General features: G+C 44.4%; 1 protein-coding gene across 1 annotated transcript in view; it reads left to right on the top strand.

The window, feature by feature from the left end:
- The window catches only part of HTR7 (5-hydroxytryptamine receptor 7), a 267,375-nt gene that overhangs the window by 215,045 nt on the left and 26,309 nt on the right, over nucleotides 1–26,021 (top strand). Inside the window, exon 2 of the mRNA XM_077454202.1 lies at nucleotides 15,864–16,613. Within this exon, the coding sequence (XP_077310328.1) occupies nucleotides 15,864–16,613 (750 nt within the window). The remainder of the gene's footprint in view (nucleotides 1–15,863; nucleotides 16,614–26,021) is intronic.

The following is a 26,021-nucleotide window of genomic DNA, read 5'->3' as shown; positions in this document are numbered from 1 at the left end:
TGCCAGGTAGAAGTGCTAACCACTAAACAGTTTTGTAAGCATAGCATGTACTCCAATACAGCAGGTGTCAGCAACGGGTAAATAGCAGCCCTGTCGTGCTAACAGCTCCTGAACACTGAACACCTAAGCTTTGTTCCCAGATACTGTGATGGACCACCTGGCACCCCACCTGGGTGCCTCTGCCAAGATACAGCCTCCTCCACTATAGAACCAGGATCCAGGTATTATAGCTGAGAATTGCACCCAAGAACTAAACGACTCTAGCTTAGGTGCAAACTAGAACTCTTTATTGTAACTTCACACAGTATTTATAACACATAAAATCAGATAAGAGCTTGATCACATTATCCTAAACAATGCAAACTTTAAACAGTAATATCATCAGTACATATAATGAACAGCTAACAAAGACATAAACACATAAATATCCCACAATGGTTCGGTAACAAGGTAAAGTGGACACAATGCTAATCACATCTCCAAGAGGATTCGCAGACAGACAGAAACAAGAGGTGACTCTATTAACAATGGTAATTCACACCTAGGAGGCATACAATGGGGGAATTATACAATGAGAGAAAGACATCATAATAAACAGAACGCATAGCAGCAACAGACACCATCAAGTTGTTTGAACTGATTATAATCTTCTACAGCGAGTGTCTCAGTCTAGGAGGGGGTTGAAGCAGCCAAGACTGGCTGGCTTGGGCTGCTGATTCCATACCCCAACAAAACACAGGGCCCCAAATCTGTATCCTGGTCCTAGGTTCCCAGAGTCTGTATGTTTTGGGGAGACATGGAATTAAATCCAAAGAAAAAAACACTCCAAGTGTCCCCCAGGCACACACCTCCCAAAGAATAGAGCCCCCTCAAATGTCAGGGCCCATAGTCAGTACGCAAGAGGCAACTCTGCAGTCCCCTCAAAAATCCCCTCTACCGGGTTGGGTCTGTCACAATACCAAATATTAATGACTCTGGCAGTGAGATGTGCCACCCAACTAGAGGGGTTCATTGGCTGTTGACTGTAAGCTTGGAAATCTCAGTAACTGTAAGCTCTAGAGGATCTCATTGGCTGTCACACTGGGTATCTCATCGTCTCTCACAGCAGAGCGCAATGTGAGAACAGAGGATATTTGTTTAGTGAAAGCTATAAGAGAGAGGGTTTGTTTTACTGGAAACTATCTTGGAATTATATTTTGTACTGGAAGCTATATAACATGATATACTAAGCCCATCATTCAAACCTTGATTATTTGTCTCCTTGCTAGCTGATTGGTCAAATATCTGAGCGGGATGGGGGGGATTTCTAGCCTTAGCCAAAATGTAGCAAGATGAAATAGAGTAATAGGAGAACTTGGTCCCCTGGGGAGTAGGACACATTAAGCAGAATCATAGCGTGACTTCTTTGTGTATGAATGTATGAAACCTAATGGGTTTTGACCTTTAGCAGTTATCCTATGCATGTAGGCTGTGTGAAGAGAATGGGCAGTGCCTAGAATTAAGGTAGTTGGCTTCCCAATGGGCCACTCCTGCTGAAGTATGGAGTGTCTGTGTCTTCTTTCTCTTGTGTTGAGCCATGTAACCTTGACCTATGTTGTCTTGATGGCCTTGGTTGTTAACTTTAAAGCTGGAAAAGAGTAAGCCTTGTCTTCAGGGGAGAGTGGGAGCGTGGTTTGGGAGCGTGCCCACAGCTTGCTATGTGGCACACTCAGAAGAGGAGGAGTAGACAGCGTCAGCAGGGAACCACAGAAGAGGAGGCAAGGGACGTATCTGTGCAATACCATTGCACAGAACAGGTGAGTATAACTTTATAAACTTTAGAAGCACTTTAAAGAGTAATTGCCCTGTAACAAGCATGCAGGTACCATAGGGGAGATTTAGTAAAACTGGAGCTTGCAAAACCTGGTGCAGCTTTCTACATAAAAACCAATCAGCTTCCAAGTGTTTTGTCACAGCTTAATTGAACAACCTGAATTTAGAAGCTCATTGGCTATCACGTGGAGCTGCACCAGATTTTGCACTCTACAGTTTTGTTGTTGTTACTAAACCCACAACAGTAAAATCAGTCTGTATATGCAGAATAGCATGCTTTGTATACTCACTGTGGAACTTAAGGGGTGAATCCTCTGTATTGTGTAAAAAGATTCTTTGATCATGTATGGACAGATCCTCCCTACAGGGTCTCTCTTGGCAAGGCCAGATAAGACACCGTGATGGTAGTAAAGCTGCACATGCTTAGTTTGGTCTCTATTGGTGGAGAGAACATTTCCTTGTTGAGCTGAGATTTTCAGGTCCCATGGTATTGAAATCACACAGTTGAGCATGTATACAGATCCTAAATGACATCCCAGTCCCTCCCTCCTCCTCCTCCATGCTCAGTAACTAAACAAGAACACAGTAGGTGGAATGTCACATCTTGATTGATGGATGATCTGCCTCCCATAACAGCATAAGGACACAGGCTGTAGTGGAAATCTCCTCCAACCTGCACACTCAGGACTCAGGCAACCCCTGCAGTTTATAACTGTGACCATGGTATACAGATAAGCCAAAAAGGTATTGACTTTGAAAACATTGCACTTGTATGATGAAACACGTTAGGTCCCCATAAAGACCTACATGCAAGTTTGACTGTTTGCTATATGGCAAAAGGGTCCAACCCATTTGGTGTGTTTTGAATCTCTACCACTCCCCAGAAGTGGGTCATCACAACATTGAGATTTGGAGCACTGGCACTTTTGCACAGAAAATGACTATTTGCACCATTATCACCATATGCACTTTATATTGCTCTATTGTTACTTTATCAAATTTATGATTTTTTGTATATCCAACACTTTTGTCACTTTATCAAATATTTGCACATAGGTATCCAAGAAAGAAAGGAAAAAAATCACTGGTTTAGGTATCACTTAATTAGAATAGTTTATATCCCTGATTCCCAGGTACTTACCATTAGCTTGTAGTAATTAATTAGGAGGAGCCAGTGCTGTTTATCCATTATTATCTTTGGAAATTCTTATCTAAAATACACTGGAGTTGACTTACTATAGGAGTACATTTTTCACTTTGCTGTGCAACGTCAACCCTCCACTCATGTGCAAAGGAAGTGTCTACTTTTTTTTAAAAATTTCTCTGCACATGAACATATGTTCACCTGGCAAAGTTGAACAAATTTTGCTTTAATAAATCATCCCCATTTTGTTATAGTTAGCTTGTGAACCTAGCATTTCCATTCTACAAGCAATGCAGTCATATATCCTATATGGTTTCCTTTTAATAAAAATCCGACTTTCATGCTCCGACCTAAATTGCCTTTCTATTCATGTATATTTAGCATACAGTAATATCTTCTACTTCTCCCTAGACTCCCGTCATCTTGCCAGGCAGACACAAAAGAGACAATATGCATTGTAATGAACTTTTCATTCAGACATGACTTTGATAAATTTGCTGATGTTACGCTTGTCAATTACATGAGCATGAACAAATGTTCATATGTTCACATACTTATTGTGTATATCAGCCTGTTCATTCACCTGGGAAAACTACATACGGTAAAAATGCAGCCTTGACAATCTAACTTTTGTATCTGGCACATTTTCTTCTCATGCATGTAACAATTATTTTTTTGTTCTTTGAGTTTTCATATTGTTTTGTACAAATATTAAAAAAGCAAGCAATGAAATTCATCTAACCAAAGGTACACTCCACCAAAATAATTTGCATTCAGTCATTGCTGTAGTGAAAAAGTCAATTTTTCTCTTGGAACATGCCTGCTTGTGATATTTTATCAGCAGACCTCTCAAGTCTTGCGAGGTGCAGGAGTCTCCAGCATTTCGAGGGCAGCTCACGGACATCCCTGCCCAATATCCCGGCTGCGGGGTTGATCCTGGATGGTCCCCTGGTTCACAGCCGGGGATGACCAGTGCAGCAGGAGGGACAACTGTGAACACAGATCGCCCTGTATAAATGACATCTACTTCTCCTTCTCTCCCTCCTCCGGCTGATGGCTAAAAAACTATACAGGGAGATCGGTGATCACTGCTGTCCATCCTGCTGCACCGATCATCCTCGGCTGTTCCCTGTATCCTCCTCCTCCAGCCCCCCTCTGTGTCCTTCTCCCCCGTTCTTCTCCAGCTCCCTTTCATGTCCTTAGCCACACCCTTCTTCTCCGGTTCCCTGCCTTCCTCCTCCATCCCCCCCATCTCCCGCAGTCGGCTTCCCTCCTCTCCTCTCCCTCCAGCTGTGGGGATCTGCCAGGATGGAGAGCGGAGGAAGGGACCGTCATTTACCGGCCCCTTCCTCTATTGCTCTGTCGCAGTGTGTCTCATGGCTGTTGGTGCTGACTTTATTAAATTATGGGTGTTCATGGAAAAAATAAAAAACTTATGGCTGCACTGTGTGTTACAGATCAGACTGTTGCACAGTACAGCCATACCAAAGTCAGCCATGTGACACACTGTGACAGCCATAGAGCACCTGCTGTGCTCTGATTATGATGATCATAAGTCCGAGATGCTAGTTTACACTTGTGTTTCAGGGGGCATTAAAAAAACGTGGCTGAGGGGTCGAGGGGTAAGATGTATGGTGTGCCATGATTTATATTAGCGGCCCTGTTAAAGGACATTGGTTTTCACAGAATGTAACACCTTCTATGAATGGGGGGAGGGACTCTGTCATTCATCTGCCCTTTCATTCACAGAATGTAATCTGGGAGAAAACGCAATGACCTGGGAACGGGAGGAAGCATATAGTATCCCATACATTGATGTGCCGAGGATTGTTGCCAAATGTGATGGTGGCAGAAGTGATGATGAAGGGTTGGGTAAGGTGAGTATTAGGGGTTATGAGGAGGCCTTTACAAAGTCACTGTCACTTTTGCCTGAATGAGTAAGATGAAAGTAGGGTGGATTTACTAAAGGCAACTAGACTGCGCAACGTGCAGTCACTATAATTTTCCTTAGTAAGAATACCCACTCAGAAGCAAGAAAAAAAGTTACATTGTTACTTGTACGTGATTGGATGATTGAAATCAGCAGAGTTTTACCACATTTACTAAACTCTAGGGAAAATGAGTGCAACTGCACTTACAAGTGCACGGTCTACTTGCCTTTATCAAATCAACCCCAGTGTCTCTTTAAAATAAACTATAGTAACTCACATAAGAATATCCACACTTTTATAGTAATATAAAAATATATATTTTTATATAAATAAGAATATTAACATGACTGTTAAAGCAGTGCAGCAGAAGCAGTTGTATTGGGTACAGGGGGATGAAATATCATTTGGGGGAAAAAAAAATCTGTATCCATGAGGCTGACAAGTGAATTATATTATTACTATATCAGTACTGAGCATACTAGTCTAGGAAATCTAGCATACAAGGAGGATAAAGCAATATGAAAATGAATGCTGTGTTTCCAAAACGGGGTGCAGTCCTGTTTTCCTTTTTTTTAATGTGTGTGAAATTGGGTTCTTAGATCTCTGTGCCCAGGGTGTAAAATCTCTATTATACCTCTAGATATCAGGATTCATTTAAATCAGTGGTTCTCAACTCCCATCCTTAGGACCCACCAACAGGCCAGATTTTATGTATTTCCTTGGGGAGATGCAGACTAGAATACTGCATTCACTAAGCAGCCAATTATATCACCTGTGATGTATTTCAGTTATCTTGTAAACCTGGCCTGTGGGTCCTGAGGACAAGAGAACCAGTGATCTAAATTCACCATGGCCGCAGACAATCATAGACAGAAGGCAGTGTTTATAAGAAAAGACTATTTCGTACACCTTATGGGTAAAGTGGTGATTCACAAAATGCACGTGCAGGAAGTTCTCGTGTTCATTGCATACAAGCTATACCAGTTATCTAAAAATGAACCTCATCTGGAAAAAACTACTTGAAAAATACCAACTATACAGAATGATTTTTCCACCTACCATCATTGTTCATACAAGATTCTATCTTATCTTTGGGGGGTATAACAAGCTTATGGTTTGCAGTGATTTACCAGCCTCCTGGAACATTATCATGTTTTTTGATGATTTCTTAGCCTGGCTACCCTACTTTCTCTCCTCTGAAATACCCACTATCGTTCTTAGTGACTTTAACATCCTTGTTAATGTTAACAGCCTGGCTACAGCTTAACTTCTCAACTTAACGGCATCTTTTGACCTAAGACAATGGACACACACTTCACCAACTCCAATGTTAACCACTTAACGACCAGCGCACGCCGATGTACCTCCTATTTTTGAAGAGGGATATCTCGGTAACGGCAGCAGCTGCTGCCACAACCGAGATAGCCATCTCTTCAGGTGCTGGTTGTCTGTATGATAACGGTGGTCTCTGCGGCAGGTTCGCCGCGAGATCACCACTATCAGCGGCGGGAGAGGTGCCACCCTCCCGCACCTTCTGCCACTTACCGGAGCCGTCGGTAGTGGCGGAGGCGATCGGGTCCTCTTCCTAGCTGAGTATAGAGATGAGTGAGGCTTAGATGGCCCCCACTTGTCTCTATACCATATCAAAACGTCACTTCCGCCCATACCTCTTAAAGGTATATTTTTTTAATGTCAATTTTTTTAAATTACTTTTTTTTTTTTTGGAATTTAAGTCCAAATATGAGATCTGAGGACTTTTTGACCTCAGATCTCATATTTAAGAGGAGCTGTCATGCTTTTTTCTATTACAAGGGATGTTTACATTCCTCGTAATAGCAATAAAAGTGATCCATTTTTTTTTTTTAAAACAGTGTAAAAATAAATAAAATCAATTAAAATAAATAAGAATTTTTTTTTTTTTAAAACACCCCATCACGACGAGCTCATTTTAAACATGTAAACACAGAGTCTGAAAAAGAGGCCTTGTCCTTAAGTGGTTAATATCCTCAACCTTGTATTCTCCCAACTTTGCAATTTTGGCAACCTCACAAACACCCCCTTTCCTCTCTCTGTTCACAACCTCATCAGTTACACAGTATTCTCGTCTCCAACCACCTATCCCTCCAAGCAGCAAAATATTACTTTTGGAAACCTTTGCCGCTTTAACCCTTCTCTTCTCTATTCTGCCACTGACCACCTCTATGACAAGATCTCTTCCCTGTCCTGTCCTGACCTGCCCACCTCTGTTTAAAACAATTCACTCTCATCCTCACTGGATGCACTTTCTCCTTTAACTACACACAGAATCAGGCCTTGACTGTTACAACCCTGGCAAACTGACAACACCAGAAATCTCAAAAGACCTTGCCATGCTCTTAAACTACTGTGGCGCAAATCCAAATCCTTGCAGGACTTCACCACGTAAATCTGCCCTCCTAAAATACAATTCCTGCCTCCATTCTGCCAAACAAATCTACTTTGACTCTCTTTCTAATATCTTGTCATCCAGTCCTGATCGACTGCTCTCTACCTTTAACTCTGCTTTGTCCCCTGCCCCCTCTACCCACTAACTCACTCACTGCCCAAGAGATTGCCAATCAATTCAAAGACAAGATTGGTGCAATACGTGGGGACATCTCCACTGTATAGATATCTTCCCCGCTTAACATACCTTGTCTAACAGCACAGTCAGCACTTTCCTCTTTTGAACTGGCTATTACTGAAGAGGTTGCAAAACTTTTCTCAGATTCCCACCTAACCGATTGTTCCCTGGATCCTGTTCCCTCGCACCCTTTTAATCTATCCTATGCTCCTTCACTCCCATCTTCAATCTCTCCTGCTCTACTGGCACCTTTGCATCCCCTCTAAAGCATGCACAGATCATTCCCATACTTAAAAAGCCCTCACTGGACTCCACCAACCTGAACAATTTAAGACCCATCTCATTGCTCCCATTCACCTCTAAACTTTTAGAATGCTTAGTCTACAACTGTCTTAGCTTCTACCTCTCCAAAAACAACCTTCTTGACCACATGCAGTCTGGCTTTTGCTCACAGCACTCCACAGAAACTCACCTACTTAAACTTACTAATGATTTACTAACTGCTAAAACCATGGCCACTACTCTTACTACTAGACCTCTCTGCAGCCTTTGATATTGTTGACCACCAGTTCCTCCCCAATAAGCTCCATTCCTTTTGGCCTCCAAGATTCTCCTCTATCCTGGTTCTCCTCCAGCTATCACATCGCTCCTTCAGTGTTACCTACAACTCTGCCTCCTCCTCTCCATTTCTTCTTTCTGTGGGGTCCCCCAAGACTCTGTTCTTGGATCCCTTCTGTTCTCTGTCCACATCTCCTCCCTTGATCACTTGATAACCTCCCACTGCTTCCAATACCATCTCTACGCCAGTGACACCCAAATCTATCCCTCTACTCCTCACCTCACTCCTTCAGTCTCCTCTCGCATTACTAACTTACTAACTGAAATATCAGCATGGATGTCACACCACTTCCTTAAACAAAACCTCTCTAAAACAGATCTGATAATAACCCTCCTTGCCCTTGCCCCCCTTCATGACTTTTCTATCAAGATCAATGAATGAATGAATGAATGAAATACTTGTATAGCGCACAATGTGAACTGAATCGCCTCCATCATTCTCAATGCAACCATCATTCTCTCCCCTCATGCCAGGGTACTAGGTGTAATTCTAGACTCTGACCTGTCCTTTCAGCTGCAAATCCAATCATTGTCAAAAGCTTGTAGACTTTACCTTCATAACATCTCTAAAATGTAACCCTTTTTAACTAATGAAACCACCAAGCTACTCATTCACTCTCTTGACTATTGCAACTCCCTTCTCATAGGCCTACCTCTCCATAAGCTATCCCCTCTTCAGTCTATCATGAAAGCTGCTGCCAGACTCGTCTTCTTTAACAAACACTTAGTGTCTGCCACCCCTCTCCACCAGTCCCTACAATGGCTTTTGAATGCCCAGCAAATGAAATTCAAAATACTAACAACAACAGGCAAAGCCATTCACAACTCTGCCCTGAGCTACATCACCTATCTTGTCTCCAAATATCACCCAAACTGTTCTGTCTGCTCCTCTCAAGTCCTCCTGCTCTTAATCTTTCTTGTCTCCTCCTCCCATGGTCATCTCCAGAACTTCTCCAGAGCCTCTCCCATCCTTTGAAACTCTCTACCTCAATCTGTCCGGCTATCTCCTACTATGGTGGCTTTTAGATGATCCCTGAAAATTCATCTCTTCAGGGAGCCAACTAAGCTTCTATCACTTCCATCAGCGCATCCCCCACAGTTATAACCTTTTGTACCACTTGCCCCACCCTATTAGATTGTAAACTCTTATAAGCAGGGTCCTCTTAACCCTCTTGTATTTCATTGTATTGTAACTTTTTATATTGTAAAACACTGCGTAAACTGTTGGCTCTATATAAATCCTGTAAAATAACAACAATAGTAATACTGTAGCTGAACTGTTTGAAGCACCTGATTTATTAGAATACCAGCTTTAAATGATCCTCTTTTCAATATCCCATTGCCCAAAAGGTTTACTTTTTTTCATCGACCTTATGCATTTAAACCATATAATTATTAGAGAGAGAGCAATATGACTTAAATAAACATTTGATAACATTTTAGAAGCCATTATTGGTAAGGTTTAGAAAAAGAGCTTACAGTCTTTTTAAAATATTTGGAAATCTACAAGTTCATAGGTCTTATTGCTGGATAAACTAAACAACATTAAATCAAAGGCTAATAAACTTTGCTGGACACAATTTGCAACAAATGAACACGATGAATAAAAAATGGCATGCAGAGACAGACATACATATCTGGTCTTTTTCCTAGTAAGTTATGACTAGTCAATCACCTTGTCTAAAAATGTTCTTACATTTATTTGAATGGCTATATTAAAGCCTGTCTCTAGGGGAAGAATGTATCCCTTTTCCAATGATTCCTTCTAACGAACCCCCTCACTCATTCAGCTCCTATTGACAAAATAAGTGTGAATGGTGAAATCGATTGATTGAAAATGCAGCCATGTATAAGTACTTTAATCAGTTAGTAGCTGATCGATCTTCCTGACTAGGAGAGTGTGTGTATCAAAAAAACGAATTAGTAAAATTACAAATCCTTTGGTAGGCGAAATTGTAAACATGTACATATTTTAATTATAGTTAGATATTTGTCTGTAGATGTACTTGAATAGAAATGCACAGATGGTGTCACCTTTCCTTAAACCAGAACTACACTGCATCTGAGCGCCACAAACCAAAAATGCTATTTAATTCATTTTTTATTATTCAAAGTAAACTCATCCATCCATCCACATCTCCAAGCTTTTATTTCCTGAGAAATCGCTTCAAACACTCCCCAGCTCTTCTAGCCGTTGCCATCCTGAGTAAGGCCAGGTGATTAATGTAGCATGTATCTCCTGGATTCCATCTGCTCTTAGCTCAGTTATGCAGGCAGGAGGTTGTGCTTAGCTGAGAAAATCTCTCCTCCGCTCCTCTCTTCCTAAAGACTCCTGGGATGACATCATTTGCCTAAGCCTGGAAATCAGGAAGTAACTGAAGAAATAAAAAAAAATGCTTAAAAAAAAGCAAACGTGATATACTTTACAATCTATTTACTAATGCTAGCAGCATAAGAATTAAAACTAGTTCATGTTGATTGAGAGCGTGGGGTTCTGCTTTCATTTATTACCAAGATAAGGCTGTGGTTTAAAAGCCCAATACCAAGCATCCAAAAAATTATTCCTTGCAGTAGGGCTGTGCCTGCACTGCAAGGTTTAATTTAGTATTTTTGGTCTAAGGCAATGGTCTCCAAATTGTGGCTCGGGGGCCTGGATGCGGCCCTTGCTTTTATTCGGCCCTTGGAGTGCTATTTTATTCACTGACACCAATTGAGGGCACAATTCCTTCCAATGACACCAATGATGGGGCACAATTCCTCCCAATGACACCAATGATGGGGCACAGTTCCTCCCAATGACACCAATAATGAGGCTCAATGACACCAATTATGGAGCACAGTTCTTCCCAAAGATGGGAGATTGTTTACTCCCACTGATTCTGGGAGATTTTGTACTCCCGATGGCCACAGTCCAGAAAACTGGCTCTTTGTTTATAAAGTTCTCTTAGACCCCTGGTCTAAGGAACAAAAATAAAAATTTTACTTACCTGATCTTCTGCTCCTCACTGCAGCTTCTTCTCCCCATGCTCTAGCGGTCAAAGCAAGGTTCCAAAGCCTTACTTTGGCTGTTATGACACCAAGAGGCAGTCCACTGCCAAAGTGTGGAGGAGTGGCATCTGCCAGGGAAGCAGAGGATCAGGTAAGAAACATTTTCTCCTGAGAGATGCACATTGAACAAGTCCAGATTACTGCATAGTCTTTTTTTTTATCAAATACTTTTTTTTTTTTTTTGCAAAAACATATAAACAGGTATAACAAATTAGTCCATATCATATCATAAAGCGCCACTCTCCCCTCACAGTCCTTCATCACCCGATCCGATGACGGATGGAAAAGTAGGTTTTTCCTCCGTCACACTTTTTCGTATCGGAGCGGGCCGGATGTCAGCGGAGCCATTGTTTATGGGTTGGAGAATCAATAGATGTCCATTTTTGTAGAATAAATTTACGTGCTAAGTATAGGGATCTTATCCACATAATATGCATTTCTATTGGTAATGCTCCATCAGGTATTATACCCAGTAGTGCCAATTTGGCATCCTTAGTCTACATTGGTTAGGATTGCAGGACTTCCAGGAGTAGCACAGAGCTTCCCACAAATCTTGTTGATGACTGTCACTAAAATATTTCCATCTATTTTGAAAGACATACATTACCTTTGTCTCTACGTATTTGCCCTCCCTGTCTTAGGTCTGCTAAGATAAATTTTGTTCTGGGGAGTCTGCCATCTCTATGAGAGCTAAGTATATGGTGACACACAAAAGAAAACATTTCATTTTATTCTTCTTTAATATAATAATAACTAATATGTTTAACTTATCATTAGAAGTACAACTATGAGTGCAAAAATTGAAAACACACACTGGGGTTGATTTACTAAAACTGGAGAGTGCAAAATCCGGTGCAGCACTACTCAGAAAACCAATCTGCTTCCAGGTTTTTTTATTGTCAAAGCTTAATGTAACAAGCTGAATTTAGAAGCTGACTGGCTACCATGCACAGCTGTACCAGATTTTGCACTTTTTTTAGTTAGACCCCTTTCACACTGCCGCACCCATAGCATTGGCGGTAAAACGCCGCTATTTTTAGCGGCATTTTACCGTTGGATTTACAGCGCATTTCGGCCAGTAGCGGGCGCTTTTACCCCCGCTAGCGTCCGAGAAAGGGTTAAAACCACCTGCAATACGCCGCAATAGCTGGTGGTATTGCAGCGGTGCCCCATTGATTTCAATGGGGAGCAGTGGTGGAGGAGCGGTAAACACACCGCTCCTTCACCGCTCCAAAGAGGCAAAGAGGAAAACTCCTGCCAGCGCACCGCTCAGGTGTGAAAGTCCTCAGGTTTTCACACTGGAGGATTGCAGGCACTATTTTTAATTCTACAGCACCTGCAAAATGCCCTCGGTGGGAAAGGGGTCTAAATCAACCCCACTATGACTATGGTGTGCTATTGTTCCCTGGTGCGCTGGTTATCGAATGCCCGTAAATATTACAGTTAATGTGGAAAAGGTTTCTGACCCTTGTTCTACCCTATAAAAAATGTTGGGCTGCATGTATGCTCTAAAGCAGGGATATGCAATTAGCGGACCTCCAGCAGAACTACAAGTCCCATGATGCATAGCAAGACTCTAACAGCCACACCCATGACACCCAGAGGTAGAGGCATGATGGGACTAGTAGTTATGCAACAGCTGGAGGTCCGCTAATTGCATATCCCTGCTCTAAGGTAATTTGTGACTTTCACTTTTTAAATACTTTCTCTTACCATAATATTGTTACTGTATTTTGATAAATGCTAAAATGTAGAGATTTATAGATTACCCACTAGAGTCAGAATAGGTTAGTATCTGCATTAACTTTTTACATGAGGTATTAATTACCTACAAGTACATTGGTTTTAGAGAGTTGGCTGAACTATAATCTTGCAATATAAGAAGTATAAATCATATGCTTATATATAATATAATACAATATAGAAGTATAAATCATAGCAGGAAGCAAAGTCTGCTTATGTAATGAACAAATATGGCTGCCCCATATACAGTATCAGGGTAGTGCAGTCAAGGGAGACAAGTGAGGCAGAGCCTCCCCTGCCATGAACATAAAAAAAAAACCCTATTGAGCTTCGAGGGTCGTAGCTCAGTGACCATATTTTGGGGATAGGTAGTCAAAGTACTACCCCACCACTGGTCAAAACGCTTTATAAAAAGTGTTTACAAGTTACCTGTTTAGAGTTACAGAGGTCTAGTGCTAGAATTATTGCTCTTGCTAATACAAGTCCTTATGCTGGTTAAATTATTAAACTATGAGAACTAATGAAGATGTTATATGTAATCTATATAATCAGAGAATGGTTCAGGTTCCATTCTTTTATTATATAGCTTATATATGGTGCTTTCATTAGTTCTCATGGTTTACTAATTTAACCAATTTAAGGACTTCTTTTAATAAAATCAGGACTGTTGGTAGCTAATGAGAATGGGATACGTAACTTGTGAATATGTAACCTGTGTGTATGTGGCTCTGATATTAGCCAGTGCCTCACCAGCCACTGACCTCACCGCACATCCCTGTACAGTATACACAGCAACAAAATGAATAACACAGACTGATACAACTAATTATATAATCACATTGATCACTTTCATGTGTATATCTAAAAATTGTTGCAAATACTATACACTCTATTTAACAGAAGCAAAAAGTAATATTACACTCACTACTTGGTCATATACAAGGCATCCGGAAAGTACTCACATCGCTTCACTTTTTCCACATTTTTGTTATGTTACAGCCTTATTCCAAATAGGATTAATGTAATTATTTTCTTAAAAGTTCTACAAACAATATCCTATAATGAAAACAAAAGACATTTGTTTGAAATCTAAAAATAAAAAACGAAAAACATCACATGTGCATTAGCATTCACAGCCTTTGCCAGGACACTCAAAATTGAACTCAAGTGCATCCTGTTTCCACTGATCGTCCTTGAGATATTTCTTGCAACTTGATTGGAGTCCACCTGTGGTAAATTCAGTTAATTGGACATGATTTGGAAAGGCACACACCTGTCTATATAAGGTCCCACAGTTATTGCCCCTTTCACGCTTGTGCGACTTGTCCTCTGGCTTGGGACTGCAAAGTCGCATGACAAGTCCTACCCCATGATTTCCAATGAGTACCGTTCATATCTGTGGGACTTCAAAGTAGTCCCTACACTACTTTAGTCTGACTTTGATGCAGCTTGAGTTCCATAGACCTCAAGATTACACAAACTATGCTTCAAGACGTGCGACTTTTAGATCGTACAAGTGTGAAAGGAGCCTAACAGTGTATATCAGAGCACAAAGCAAGCCATGAAGTCCAAGAAATTGCCTGTAGACCTCAGAGACAGGATTGCATCGAGGCACAGATCTGGGGAAGGGAACAGAAAGATTTCTATAGTATTGAAGGTCCTAATGAGCACAGTAGCCGCCATCATCCATAAATGGAAGAAGTTTGGAACCACCAGGACTCTTCCTATAGCGAGCCGAACTTAAGCATTCAGAGGAGAAGGTCCTTAGTCAGGGAGGTGACCAAAAATCCGATGGTCACTTTGACAGAGCTCCAGCGTTTCTCTGTGGAGATAGGAAAACTTTCCAGAAGAAAACCATCTGTGCAGAACTCTACCAATCAGGCCTGTATGGTAGAGTGGCCAGACAGAAGCCACTCCTCAGTAAAAGGCACATGACAGCCCGCCTGGAGTTTGCCAAAAGGCACCTGAAGAACTCTCAGACCATGAGAAACAAAATTCTCTGGTCTGATGAAACAAAGATTGAACTCTTTGGCCCGAATAGCAAGTGCCATGTCTGGAGGAATCCAGGCACCGCTCATCACCTGGCCAATACCATCACTTCAGTGTAGCATGATGGCGACAGCATCATGCTGTGGGGATGTTTTTCAGTGACAGGAACTGGGAGACTAGTGAGGATCGAGGGAAAGATGAATGCAGCAATGTACAGAGACATCCTTGATGAAAAGCTCTGAACCTCAGACTGGGGCAAAGCTTCATCGTCCAGCAGACGACCCTAAGCACACAGCCAAAAAAACAAAGGAGTGGCTACGGGACAACTCTATGAATGTCTTTGAATGGCCAGCCAGAGCCCGGACTTGAACCTGTCTGTGCACTGATGCCTCCCATCCAACCTGATGGAGCTTGAGAGGTTCTGCAAAGAAGAATGGGAGAAACTGCCCAAAAATAGGTGTGCCAAGCTTGTAGTACCATAATCAAAAAGACTTGAGGCTGTAATTGGTGCCAAAGGTGCTTCAACAAACTATTGAGCAAAGGCTGTGATTACTTATGTACAAAGATTTCAAACAAACTTCTTTCTACCTTGTTATTATGGGGTATTGTTTGTAGAATTTTGAGGAAAATAATAAATTTAATCCATTGTGAAAGAAGGCTGTGGAAAAATAAAAAAGATTGGAAAAAGTGAAACTGTGAAAAATTTTCCGGATGCACTGTACCTATAATGAAATTCATAGGTTTTGTTTACTAAAGACTAACAGTTTAATGTTTATTAAAATAAATCAGATTTTCTGATTGTTCCTAGCACATCTCAAACAAATAAATTGAAGGATTCAAAACTAAAAAGGGACTTTAACCCTAAAAATAAAATGTTGAATTGGTTGCTATGGGCAGCTGACTGTTTTCTTTGGACATGTTTATATATAAGACCCATTAGATTTCTACTTAAATTACATTTTCTGTTTGCTTTCAGATATCTGGGAATTACTCGACCTCTGACCTATCCCGTAAGACAGAATGGGAAATGCATGGCCAAAATGATCCTGTGTGTTTGGCTCCTATCTGCATCGATCACATTGCCTCCTCTGTTTGGTTGGGCGCAGAATGTCAACGATGACAAAGTCTGTTTAATTAGTCAAGATTTTGGCTACACTATTTATTCCACAGCTGTTGCCTTTTACATTCCCATGTCGGTGATGCTATTTATGTATTATAGAATATTCAAAGCCGCGAAAAGGAGCGCTGCTAAACATAAGTTTGCGGGGTTTCCGCGATCAGAGGAAAGCGAGGGGATGATCACTGCGAACGGTGTTGTGAAAATGTATAAAGAATCTGAAGAATGTGGCAATCTATCAAGACTTTTGAGAAATGATAGAAAAAACATTTCTATTTTTAAAAGGGAACAAAAAGCTGCTACCACTCTTGGGATTATCGTTGGGGCTTTCACTGTATGCTGGCTACCTTTTTTTATATTATCCACAGCCAGACCTTTTATCTGTGGGACAGAATGCAGCTGTATTCCATTGTGGATGGAAAGAACATTTTTATGGCTGGGATATGCAAACTCTCTGATAAACCCTTTCATTTATGCCTTTTTTAACAGAGACCTGAGGACAACATATCGCAATCTGTTACAATGCAGGTACAGAAATATCAACAGGAAGCTGTCAGCTGCAGGGATGCATGAGGCTTTGAAGCTCGCAGAGAGGCCTGACCATACCCTGTAAGAATACGTTCGATAATGCACCCTGTTTCACACTGTAGAGCATAACATACATTCCTTTTACATTATAGGTACAACTCCATTTCTCTGGATTTCAGAAGATAGGATTTACAGATTGTTTTTGTGTACCTGTGCATAAAATATTTATGAATTGGAGACCGCTATCATTGACCGCTCTTGGAGAGAATGAATATTGACTACTTTAACAAGATAGCTGCCTCTGATAAAAGTCATGTTAAGAATAAAAGCTGCAATCTGATTGGATCCAAAAGAAAAAAAAAATACATGGTTTTCTATTGCTTCAATTTCTTGTCTTTCTCAAGTTCTTGTTATGGAAATTAAAAGACCACTAATTACAAGAAGATAAGTTCTGAAGGAGTTAATAATAAAAATCCTAAATAGACATGTAAAGCTTTAGAGCAGGGTTCCTCAACCAGGGTTCTTCAACCAGGGTTCCTCAACTAGACTTCTTCAACCAGGGTTCCTCAACTAGACTTCTTCAACCAGGGTTCCTCAACTAGACATCTTCAACCAGGGTTCCTCAAAAAGTTGTTGGGCAATGAAGAGTTTCTAATTCCCAGTAACCACTGATATTAATGATCTTTTTAGCTGTGTGTAAGAGGTTCAGTCTTTTCACTGGTCAACCATGTAAAGCCCCATACACACTATCAGTTTTTCTGCTGAGTTTTTCCCTCAGATTTACCAAAACCCTATAATATGAGGTCAAACCTTAGGAGTTTCAATTTGTATGCAATCAGGCAGGCCCTTGCAATACATGGTTTTGGTAAACCTGAAGGAAAAACTCAGCAGAAAAACTGATAGCGTGTATGGGGCTTAAGAGTGTCCTCCTTCCATCAATCCCCAATGTATGGGACCACTACACAATAGGAAGGCACTTTTCCACTGGTCACCATTGTAAGGGGAACTACAATTTTCACCATTGTTGTTTCTGTTGTGGTCAGTATTATTATTATTTTATTTTTTTATAGAGCAGGGGAGTGAAAAAAATGATCTGTTTTGGATGTCAAATATGCTAGATACACTACATTCTATAGTCTTGTCTGTATTATTATATTTAGAACTTACTGGCCATGCAAACGTGCCATGAACTAGAAATGTAATAATATAGCAGGGGTTCCCTGAGACAAATCAGAACCTAAAAGAGAAGAATGGGTTTCCTTTTTTTTTGCTTATATTTATTCTATGTGAGCTGCTGATATCTAAAAAAAATCTTTCCAGCCTTCTCAGAAGTGCCCCCATTCTGTTAAAATTGAGCTAAATACCTGTGGGAGGGTCTAAAGACTTTCATTAAGCGTCATACTGACAATGGGAGTCTGGATCCACCCCCTTTCCTGTCATCTTTGTTCTCTGCTTGCTCCCGAGACTTCACAGAGCGAAGCTGCTCCCCACTCCCTTCTCCTTCCTTCTCTGCAGTCTGTTCCAGCAGAGGCGGCTCTAGGCTTTGTGGGGCCTTAGGCAAAACTTAGGCATGAGGCCCCACTCACACTCATAATGGGAAAAATAATTAAAGTGATAAAAAATAACTGTATAAGGAGGGTAATTGGACACAGTACAGGGGGGAGCAGGACACAGCACAGGGGAAGGGTAAGCAGGCACAGTACAGGGGGCAGGAGGGTACAGCACGGGGGAGGGTAAGTGGGCACATTACAGGGGGTAGGAGGGTACAGCACAGGGGGAGGGTAAGTGGGCACAGTACAGGGGGCAGGAGGGTACAGTACAGGGGGAGCAGAAAGGCACAGCACAGGGTGGAGGGTAAGTGGGCACAGTACAGGGGGTAGGAGGGTACAGCACAGGGGGGGGGGTAAGTGGGCACAGTACAGGGGGCAGGAGGATACAGTACAGGGGGAGCAGAAAGGAACAGCACAGGGGGAGGGTAAGTGGGCACAGTACAGGGGGCAGGAGAGTATAGTAAAGGAGGGAGCAGGAGGGCACAGCACAGGGGGAGGGCAAGTGGGCACAGTACAGTGGAAGGTAAGTGGGCATAGTACAGGGGGCAGGAGGGTACAGTAAAGGGGGAGCAGGAAAGCACAGAACGGGGGGAGTAAGTGGACAGAGTACGGGGGGCAAGAGGGAACAGTACAGGGGGAGCAGGAGGGCACGGCACAGGGGGGAGGGTAAGTGGGCACAGTACAAGGAACAGGAGGGCACATTACAGGCGGCAGGATGGCACAGCACAGGGAGGGCAAGTGGGCACAGTACAGGGGGCAGGAGGATATAGTAAAGGAGGGCACAGCACAGGGGGAGAGTAAGTGGGCACAGTACAGTGGAAGGTAAGTGGACATAGTACAGGGGGCAGGAGGGTATAGTACAGGGGGAGCAGGAAGGCACAGAACAGGGGAGGTAAGTGGAAACAGTACAGGGGGCAGGAGGGTACAGAACAGGGGGAGCAGGAAGGCACAGCACAGGAGGGAGGGTAAGTGGGTATAGTACAGGTCGGTAGGAGGGCACAGCACAAGGGGAGGGTAAGTGGGCACAGTACAGGGGCAGGATGGGACAGTACAGGGGGAGCAGGAAGGCACAGCACAGAGGGGAGGGGAAGTGGGCGCAGTACAGGGGGCAGGAGGGCACAGCATAGGGGGAGGTTAAGTGGGTACAGTACAGGGGGTAGGAGGGTACAGTACAGGGGGAGGGTAAGTGGGCAATACAGGGGGCAGGAGGGTACAGTACCAGGGGAGCAGGAGGGCACAGAAGAGGGGGAGGATAAGTGGGCACAGTACAGGGGGCAGGAGGGCACAGCACAGGGGGGGGGCAAGTGGGCACATTACAGGGGGGGGGGAGGGCACAGCACAGGAGGAGGGTAAGTGGGCACAGTACAGGGGCCAGGAGGGTACAGTACAGGGGGAGGGTAAGTGGGCACAGCACAGGAGGGAAAATAAGTGGTCACAGTACAGGGGGGAGGAGGGCACAGCACAGGTGGAGGGTAAGTGGGCACATGACCGGGGCAGGAGGGTACAGTACAGGGGGAGGGTAAGTGGGCACAGGACAAGAGAGTAAGGTAAAGGAGAGAGCTGGAGGGCACAGCACAGAGGGAGGGTAAGTGGTTAAGGTGCAGGGGGAGTGGAAGGAAAGAAAGATACCCATTACATCAGAGTGCCCCCCCAGAGACCCCCCTTAGAGACCCCCCCTTGCCCTCTTTAAGATCCACATCATTTATATTGCCTTACCGGCAGGAATAAGGTACCGTGAGAGCCGAAGTTGGGGGGGCGGAGCTGAGATGGGTGGAGCGGTTCTACAGAATTCTGCTGTGTTTACAGCGGCTGAGCAGCAGATCCAAAAAAGTTTACCAAGGCGGGCGGGGAGAGAGGCACCAAGCAGAGGAACAGACTGGCACAGCTAAGAATCCTCCTTGAGTGGAGCGCAGTGCCGGAAGTTCGGGACTTGCTCTGACACTGGCTTCATCCCCTGATGGGTCAGCGGGGCAGACAGGAGAAGTGGGCGGAAGGAGGAGGAGCAGCAGCATTAGCAGCTCTCTCTCCTCTCCTGCTTGTGAAGGGAGGATGGAAGTGTCAGCGCTGGCTCTGAGCAGCTGTCCCTGGCTGTGATCCGGAGCTATCAGTGAGTTCCGATCAATCGGTAAACAACCCGCTATCTCTCCATGTAGCGGTAAGTGGAGTAAGCACTGTGCTGATGGCGGGGGGATCCGCCATCAACACAGCTCTTTAATTAGGCAAACTAGGCAGCCGTGAGGCCCCTGTCGGTGCGAGGCCTTAGGCGACTGCCTAATATGCCTAGTGGTCAGAAGAGATGGCAGAGATATTAGCACTTCAGTCGGTGACTAAGGTAGAAGAAGTCACTGACAGTGCTGTGTATGGAAATCTCCTCTATATATTACTATCTACCACAGTGATAACAATATATTTTTAAAGTAGAAAATGGATGTGACAGCACAAAGGCATTCTGTCCAACTGGTATAGTAAAATTAAATAAAATCAGAGCTAACATTGTGAATGAATTCTTTTATTGACTATCTGGGTTTTTATATGAGACAATGAAACCTTCCATTCACATCTACTTGTATTTTCATACTGAAGACCAGAGCTCCTCAGACATGGACAGTATTACTTAGTACTCCTATAGCAAGAATGTTTCCTTCATTGAAAATAGAGTATTACAGGACCACATGCTGTAGAGTGTTATCACATGCCGTACAGTGTCATTACATGCCGTACAGTGCCATCACATGCCGTACAGAGTCATCACATGCCGTAGTGCCATCACATGCCATACAGTGTCATTACATGTTGTACAGAGCCATCACATGGCGTACAGTGCCATCACATGCCGTACAGTGTCATCACACGCCGTACAGTGTCCTTACATGCCGTACAGTGCCATCACATGCCGTACAGAGTCATCACATGCCGTACAGTGTCATTACATGCCGTACAGTGTCATCACATGCCGTGCAGTGCCATCACATGCCGTACAGAGTCATCACATGCCGTACAGTGTCATTACATGCCGTACAGTGTCATCACATGCCGTGCAGTGCCATCACATGCCTACAGTGTCATTACATGTTGTACAGAGCCATCACATGCCGTACAGTGTCATTACATGCCGTACAGTGTCATCACAAATGCCGTGCAGTGCCATCACATGCCGTACAGTGTCATTACATGTTGTAAAGAGCCATCACATGCCGTACAGTGTCATCACATGCTGTACAGTGCCATCACATGCCGTACAGAGTCATCACATGCCGTACAGTGTCATTACATGCCGTACAGTGTCATCACATGCCGTACATAGTCATCACATGCCGTACAGAGTCATCACATGCCGTACAGTGTCATTACATGCCGTGCAGTGCCATCACATGCCTACAGTGTCATTACATGTTGTACAGAGCCATCACATGCTGTACAGTGCCATCACATGCCGTACAGTGTCATTACACGCCGTACAGTGCCATCACATGCCGTACAGAGTCATCATATGCCGTACAGTGTCATTACATGCCGTACAGTGTCATCACATGCCGTGCAGTGCCATCACATGCCTTACAGTGTCATTACATGTTGTACAGAGCCATCACATGCCGTACAGTGTCATCACATGCCGTACAGTGCCATCACATGCCGTACAGAGTCATCACATGCCGTACAGTGTCATTACATGCTGTACAGTGTCATCACATGCCGTACATAGTCATCACATGCCGTACAGTGTCATTACATGTTGTAAAGTGCCATCACATACCGTACAGTGCCATCACATGCCGTATAGTGTCATTACATGCTGTACAGTGCCATCACATGCTGTACAGCGCCATCACATTCCGTACAGATTCATCACATGCCGTACAGTGTCATTACATGTTTTACAGAACCATCACATGCCGTACAGTGTCATCACATGCCGTACAGTGTCATTATATGTTTTACAGAACCATCACATGCCGTACAGTGTCATCACATGCCGTACAGTGTCATTACATGTTGTACATTGCCATCACATGCCGTGCAGTGCCATCACATGCCGTACAGTGTCATTACATGCCGTACAGTGTCATCACATGCCGCGCAGTGCCATCACATGTCTTCAGTGTCATTACATGTTGTACAGAGCCATCACATGCCGTACAGTGCCATCACATGCCGTACAGTGTCATTACATGCCGTACAGTGCCACCACATGCCGTACAGAGTCATCACATGCCGTACAGTGTCATTATATGCCGTACAGTGTCATCACATGCTGTGCAGTGCCATCACATGCTGTACAGTGTCATTACATGTTGTACAGAGCCATCACATGCCGTACAGTGCCATCACATGCCGTACAGTGTCATTACATGCCGTACAGTGCCACCACATGCCGTACAGAGTCATCACATGCCGTACAGTGTCATTATATGCCGTACAGTGTCATCACATGCTGTGCAGTGCCATCACATGCTGTACAGTGTCATTACATGTTGTACAGAGCCATCACATGCCGTACAGTGCCATCACATGCCGTACAGAGTCATCACATGCCGTACAGTGTCATCACATGCTGTGCAGTGCCATCACATGCTGTACAGTGTCATTTACATGTTGTACAGTGCCATCACATGCCGTACAGTGCCATCACATGCCGTATAGTGTCATTACATGCTGTACAGTGCCATCACATGCTGTACAGTGTCATCACATGCCGTTCAGTCCCATTATATGTCGTACAGTTCGGCTCTCACGGTACCTTATTCCTGCCGGTAAGGCAATATAAATGATGTGGACCTTAAAGAGGGCAAGGGGGGTCTCTAAGGGGGGTCTCTAGGGGGGGCACTCTGATGTAATGGGTATCTTTCTTTCCTTCCACTCCCCCTGTACCTTAACCACTTATCCTCCCTCTGTGCTGTGCCCTCCAGCTCTCTCCTTTACCTTACTCTCTTGTCCTGTGCCCACTTACCCTCCCCTGTACTGTACCCTCCTGCCCCGGTCATGTGCCCACTTACCCTCCCCCTGTGCTGTGCCCTCCTCCCCCCTGTACTGTGACCACTTACCTTCCCTCCTGTGCTGTGCCCACTCACCCTCACCCTGTACTGTACCCTCCTGCCCCCTGTACTGTGCCCACTTACCCTCCTCCTGTGCTGTGCCCTCCTCCCCCCTGTACTGTGCCCACTTACCATCCCCCTGTGCCCTCCTTCCCCCTGTACTGTGCCCACTTACCCTCCCCCTGTGCTGTGCCCTCCTGCCCTCTGTACTGTGCCCACTTATCCTTCCCCTCTTCTGTGCCCTCCTGCTCCCCTGGTACTGTACCCTCCTGCCCCCTGTATTGTCCACTTACCCTCCCCCTGTACTGTACCCTTCTACCCCTGTACTGTACCCACTTACCCTCCCCCTATGCTGTGCCCTCCTGCCCCCTGTACTGTGCCCACTTACCCTCCCCTCTGTGCTGTGCCTTCCTGCTCCCCCTGTACTGTCCCATCCTGCCCCTGTACTGTGCCCACTTACCCTCCCCTTGTGCTGTGCCCTCCTACCCCCTGTACTATACCCACTTACCCTCCCTCCTGTGCTGTTCCTTCCTGCTCCCCCTGTACTTTACCCTCCTGCCCCCTGTACTGTTCCCACTTACCTCCCCTGTTCTGTGCCTTCCTGCTCCCCCTGTACTTTACCCTCCTGCCCCCTGTACTATGTCCACTTACCTTCCACTGTACTGTGCCCACTTACTCTCCCCCTGTGCTGTGCCCTCCTTTACTATACCCTCCTGCCCCCTGTACTGTGCCCACTTGCCCTCCCTGTGCTATGCCATCCTGCCGCCTGTAATGTGCCCTCCTGTCCCCTGTACTGTGCCCACGTACCCTCCCCCCTTGTACTGTTCCCTCCTGCCCCCTGTACTGTGCCCACTTACCCTCCCCTCTGTGCTGTGCCTTCCTGCTCCCCCTGAACTGTCCCATCCTGCCCCTGTACTGTGCCCACTTACCCTCCCCTTGTGCTGTGCCCTCCTACCCCCTGTACTATACCCACTTACCCTCCCTCCTGTGCTGTTCCTTCCTGCTTGCCCTGTACTGTACCCTCCTGCCCCCTGTACTGTTCCCACTTACTCCCCCCGTTCTGTGCCTTCCTGCTCCCCCTTTACTGTACCCTCCTGCCCCCTGTACTATGCCCACTTACCTTCCGCTGTACTGTGCCCACTTTCCCTCCCCCTGTGCTGTGCCCTCCTGCTCCCTCCTTTTCTATACTCTCCTGCCCCCTGTACTGTGCCCACTTGCATTCCCTCCCTGTGCTGTGCACTCCTGCCCCCTGTACTGTGCCCCCTTACCCTCACCTGTGCTGTGCCCTCCTGCCCCCTGTACTGTGCCCACTTACCCTCCCCCTGTGCTGTTCCTTTCTGCTCCTCCTGTACTGTACCCTCCTGCCCCCTGTACTGTGTCCACTTACCCTCCCCCTGTGCTGTACCCTCCTACCCCCTGTACTGTGCCCACTTACCCTCCACCCTGTGCTGTGCCTTTCTGCTCCCCTGTGCTGTTCCCTCCTACCCCCTGTAATGTGCCCACTTACCCTCCCCCCGTGCTGTACCCTCCTGCCCCCTGTACTGTGCCCGCTTACCCTTCCCCTGTGCTGTGTCCTGCTCCCCCCTGTACTGTGTCCAATTACCCTCCTTATACAGTTATTTTTTATCACTTTAATTATTTTTCCCATTATGGGTGTGAGTGGGGCCTCATGCCTAAGATTTGCCTAAGGCCCCACAAAGCCTAGAGCCGCCTCTGCATGCCGTACAGTGTCATCACATGCCGTACAGTGACATTACATGTTGTACAGTGTCATTACATGTTGTACAGTATCATTACATGTTGTACAGTACCATCACATGTGGTACAAGGCCATCACATGCCGTACAGAGTCATCAAATGCTGTACAGTATCATTTCATGTTGTACAGTGCCATCACATGCTGTACAGTGTCATTACATGCAATACAGTGTCATTACATGATCAGTGGGTGCCAGTGGACATCTGGTTCGTGGAACCCACTGATCAGATCCGCTATATAGAATCCGATACCTGGAAGTGCAGGATCACATATATATGTGATCCTGCGCAGTGTGGCCGACCTGTAGCTGTGAGTGGTTAAAGGAAGCCTACCGAAGAGTACCATATTTAAGAACTAGCAAGCTGCAAAGGTTTAGCGATCCTTTAAAACCACTGTAGAAAACAATAGCGTTTGCACAGCTCAACTTGTTGAAGGTTTTAAGAGATTGGAACTTAACATTCTCATTTTAATGGGTATTTTTTTTTCTATAGAGGTTTTTTTTTTCTGTTTTTTTTTATCCTTGAAAATATCATTTGAAATATGACTGATCAATATGGGCAAGGTAATGTGACATCTTTCGGTGGCATTTCAAAGCAGTGTACTTATGCATGCAAAACAGCCTTTAAACTTTCCACAAAAAGCACGCTCCATGAGCTAAGCCTATCCATATGTGTTTGTGAGTGCAGTGTGCTGGGATGTAAATGGATGATTGCATAGTGCTAGAAGCAATAGGCTGTGATGTTTATGGATGTACAGATTATACATTACACATTTACTTTAACTTGTGCCACTCAAGATTAATTCTTCAATTACATTAACTTTGACTATTTTTGTAGCTGCGGCCATTTTTACTTGATGAAAGTCCAGCATAACCTACAGTGAATGGCAGTGTCATTTGTTAAATGGTTAACTCCTTTTGAATAATGCATTTGACCTGACATAGTTAGGCGCGTGAGACTGACAGCTACCTGATCTCTTCACATTTGTGAATGTCACAGCATTTTGTAAGATTTCACCCGTGATCACAGCACTTACATCTCCTTGTCATCTCTGTGTGACATAGCGAGTGCCAGCTGAATGCAGGAATACAGAATTAGCTATGTGTGTGTCCTGCTTTCCATACACAGTAGGAATTCTGCCTAATGTG

This window comes from Lithobates pipiens, unplaced genomic scaffold (assembly GCF_037356315.1).
Source record: "Lithobates pipiens isolate NorthernLeopardFrog02 unplaced genomic scaffold, aLitPip1_a1.2 Scaffold_25, whole genome shotgun sequence".
Classification (NCBI taxonomy): domain Eukaryota; kingdom Metazoa; phylum Chordata; class Amphibia; order Anura; family Ranidae; genus Lithobates; species Lithobates pipiens.
Note: the sequence above shows the minus strand (reverse complement) of the source record. Positions and strands in the feature narration are given on the sequence as shown.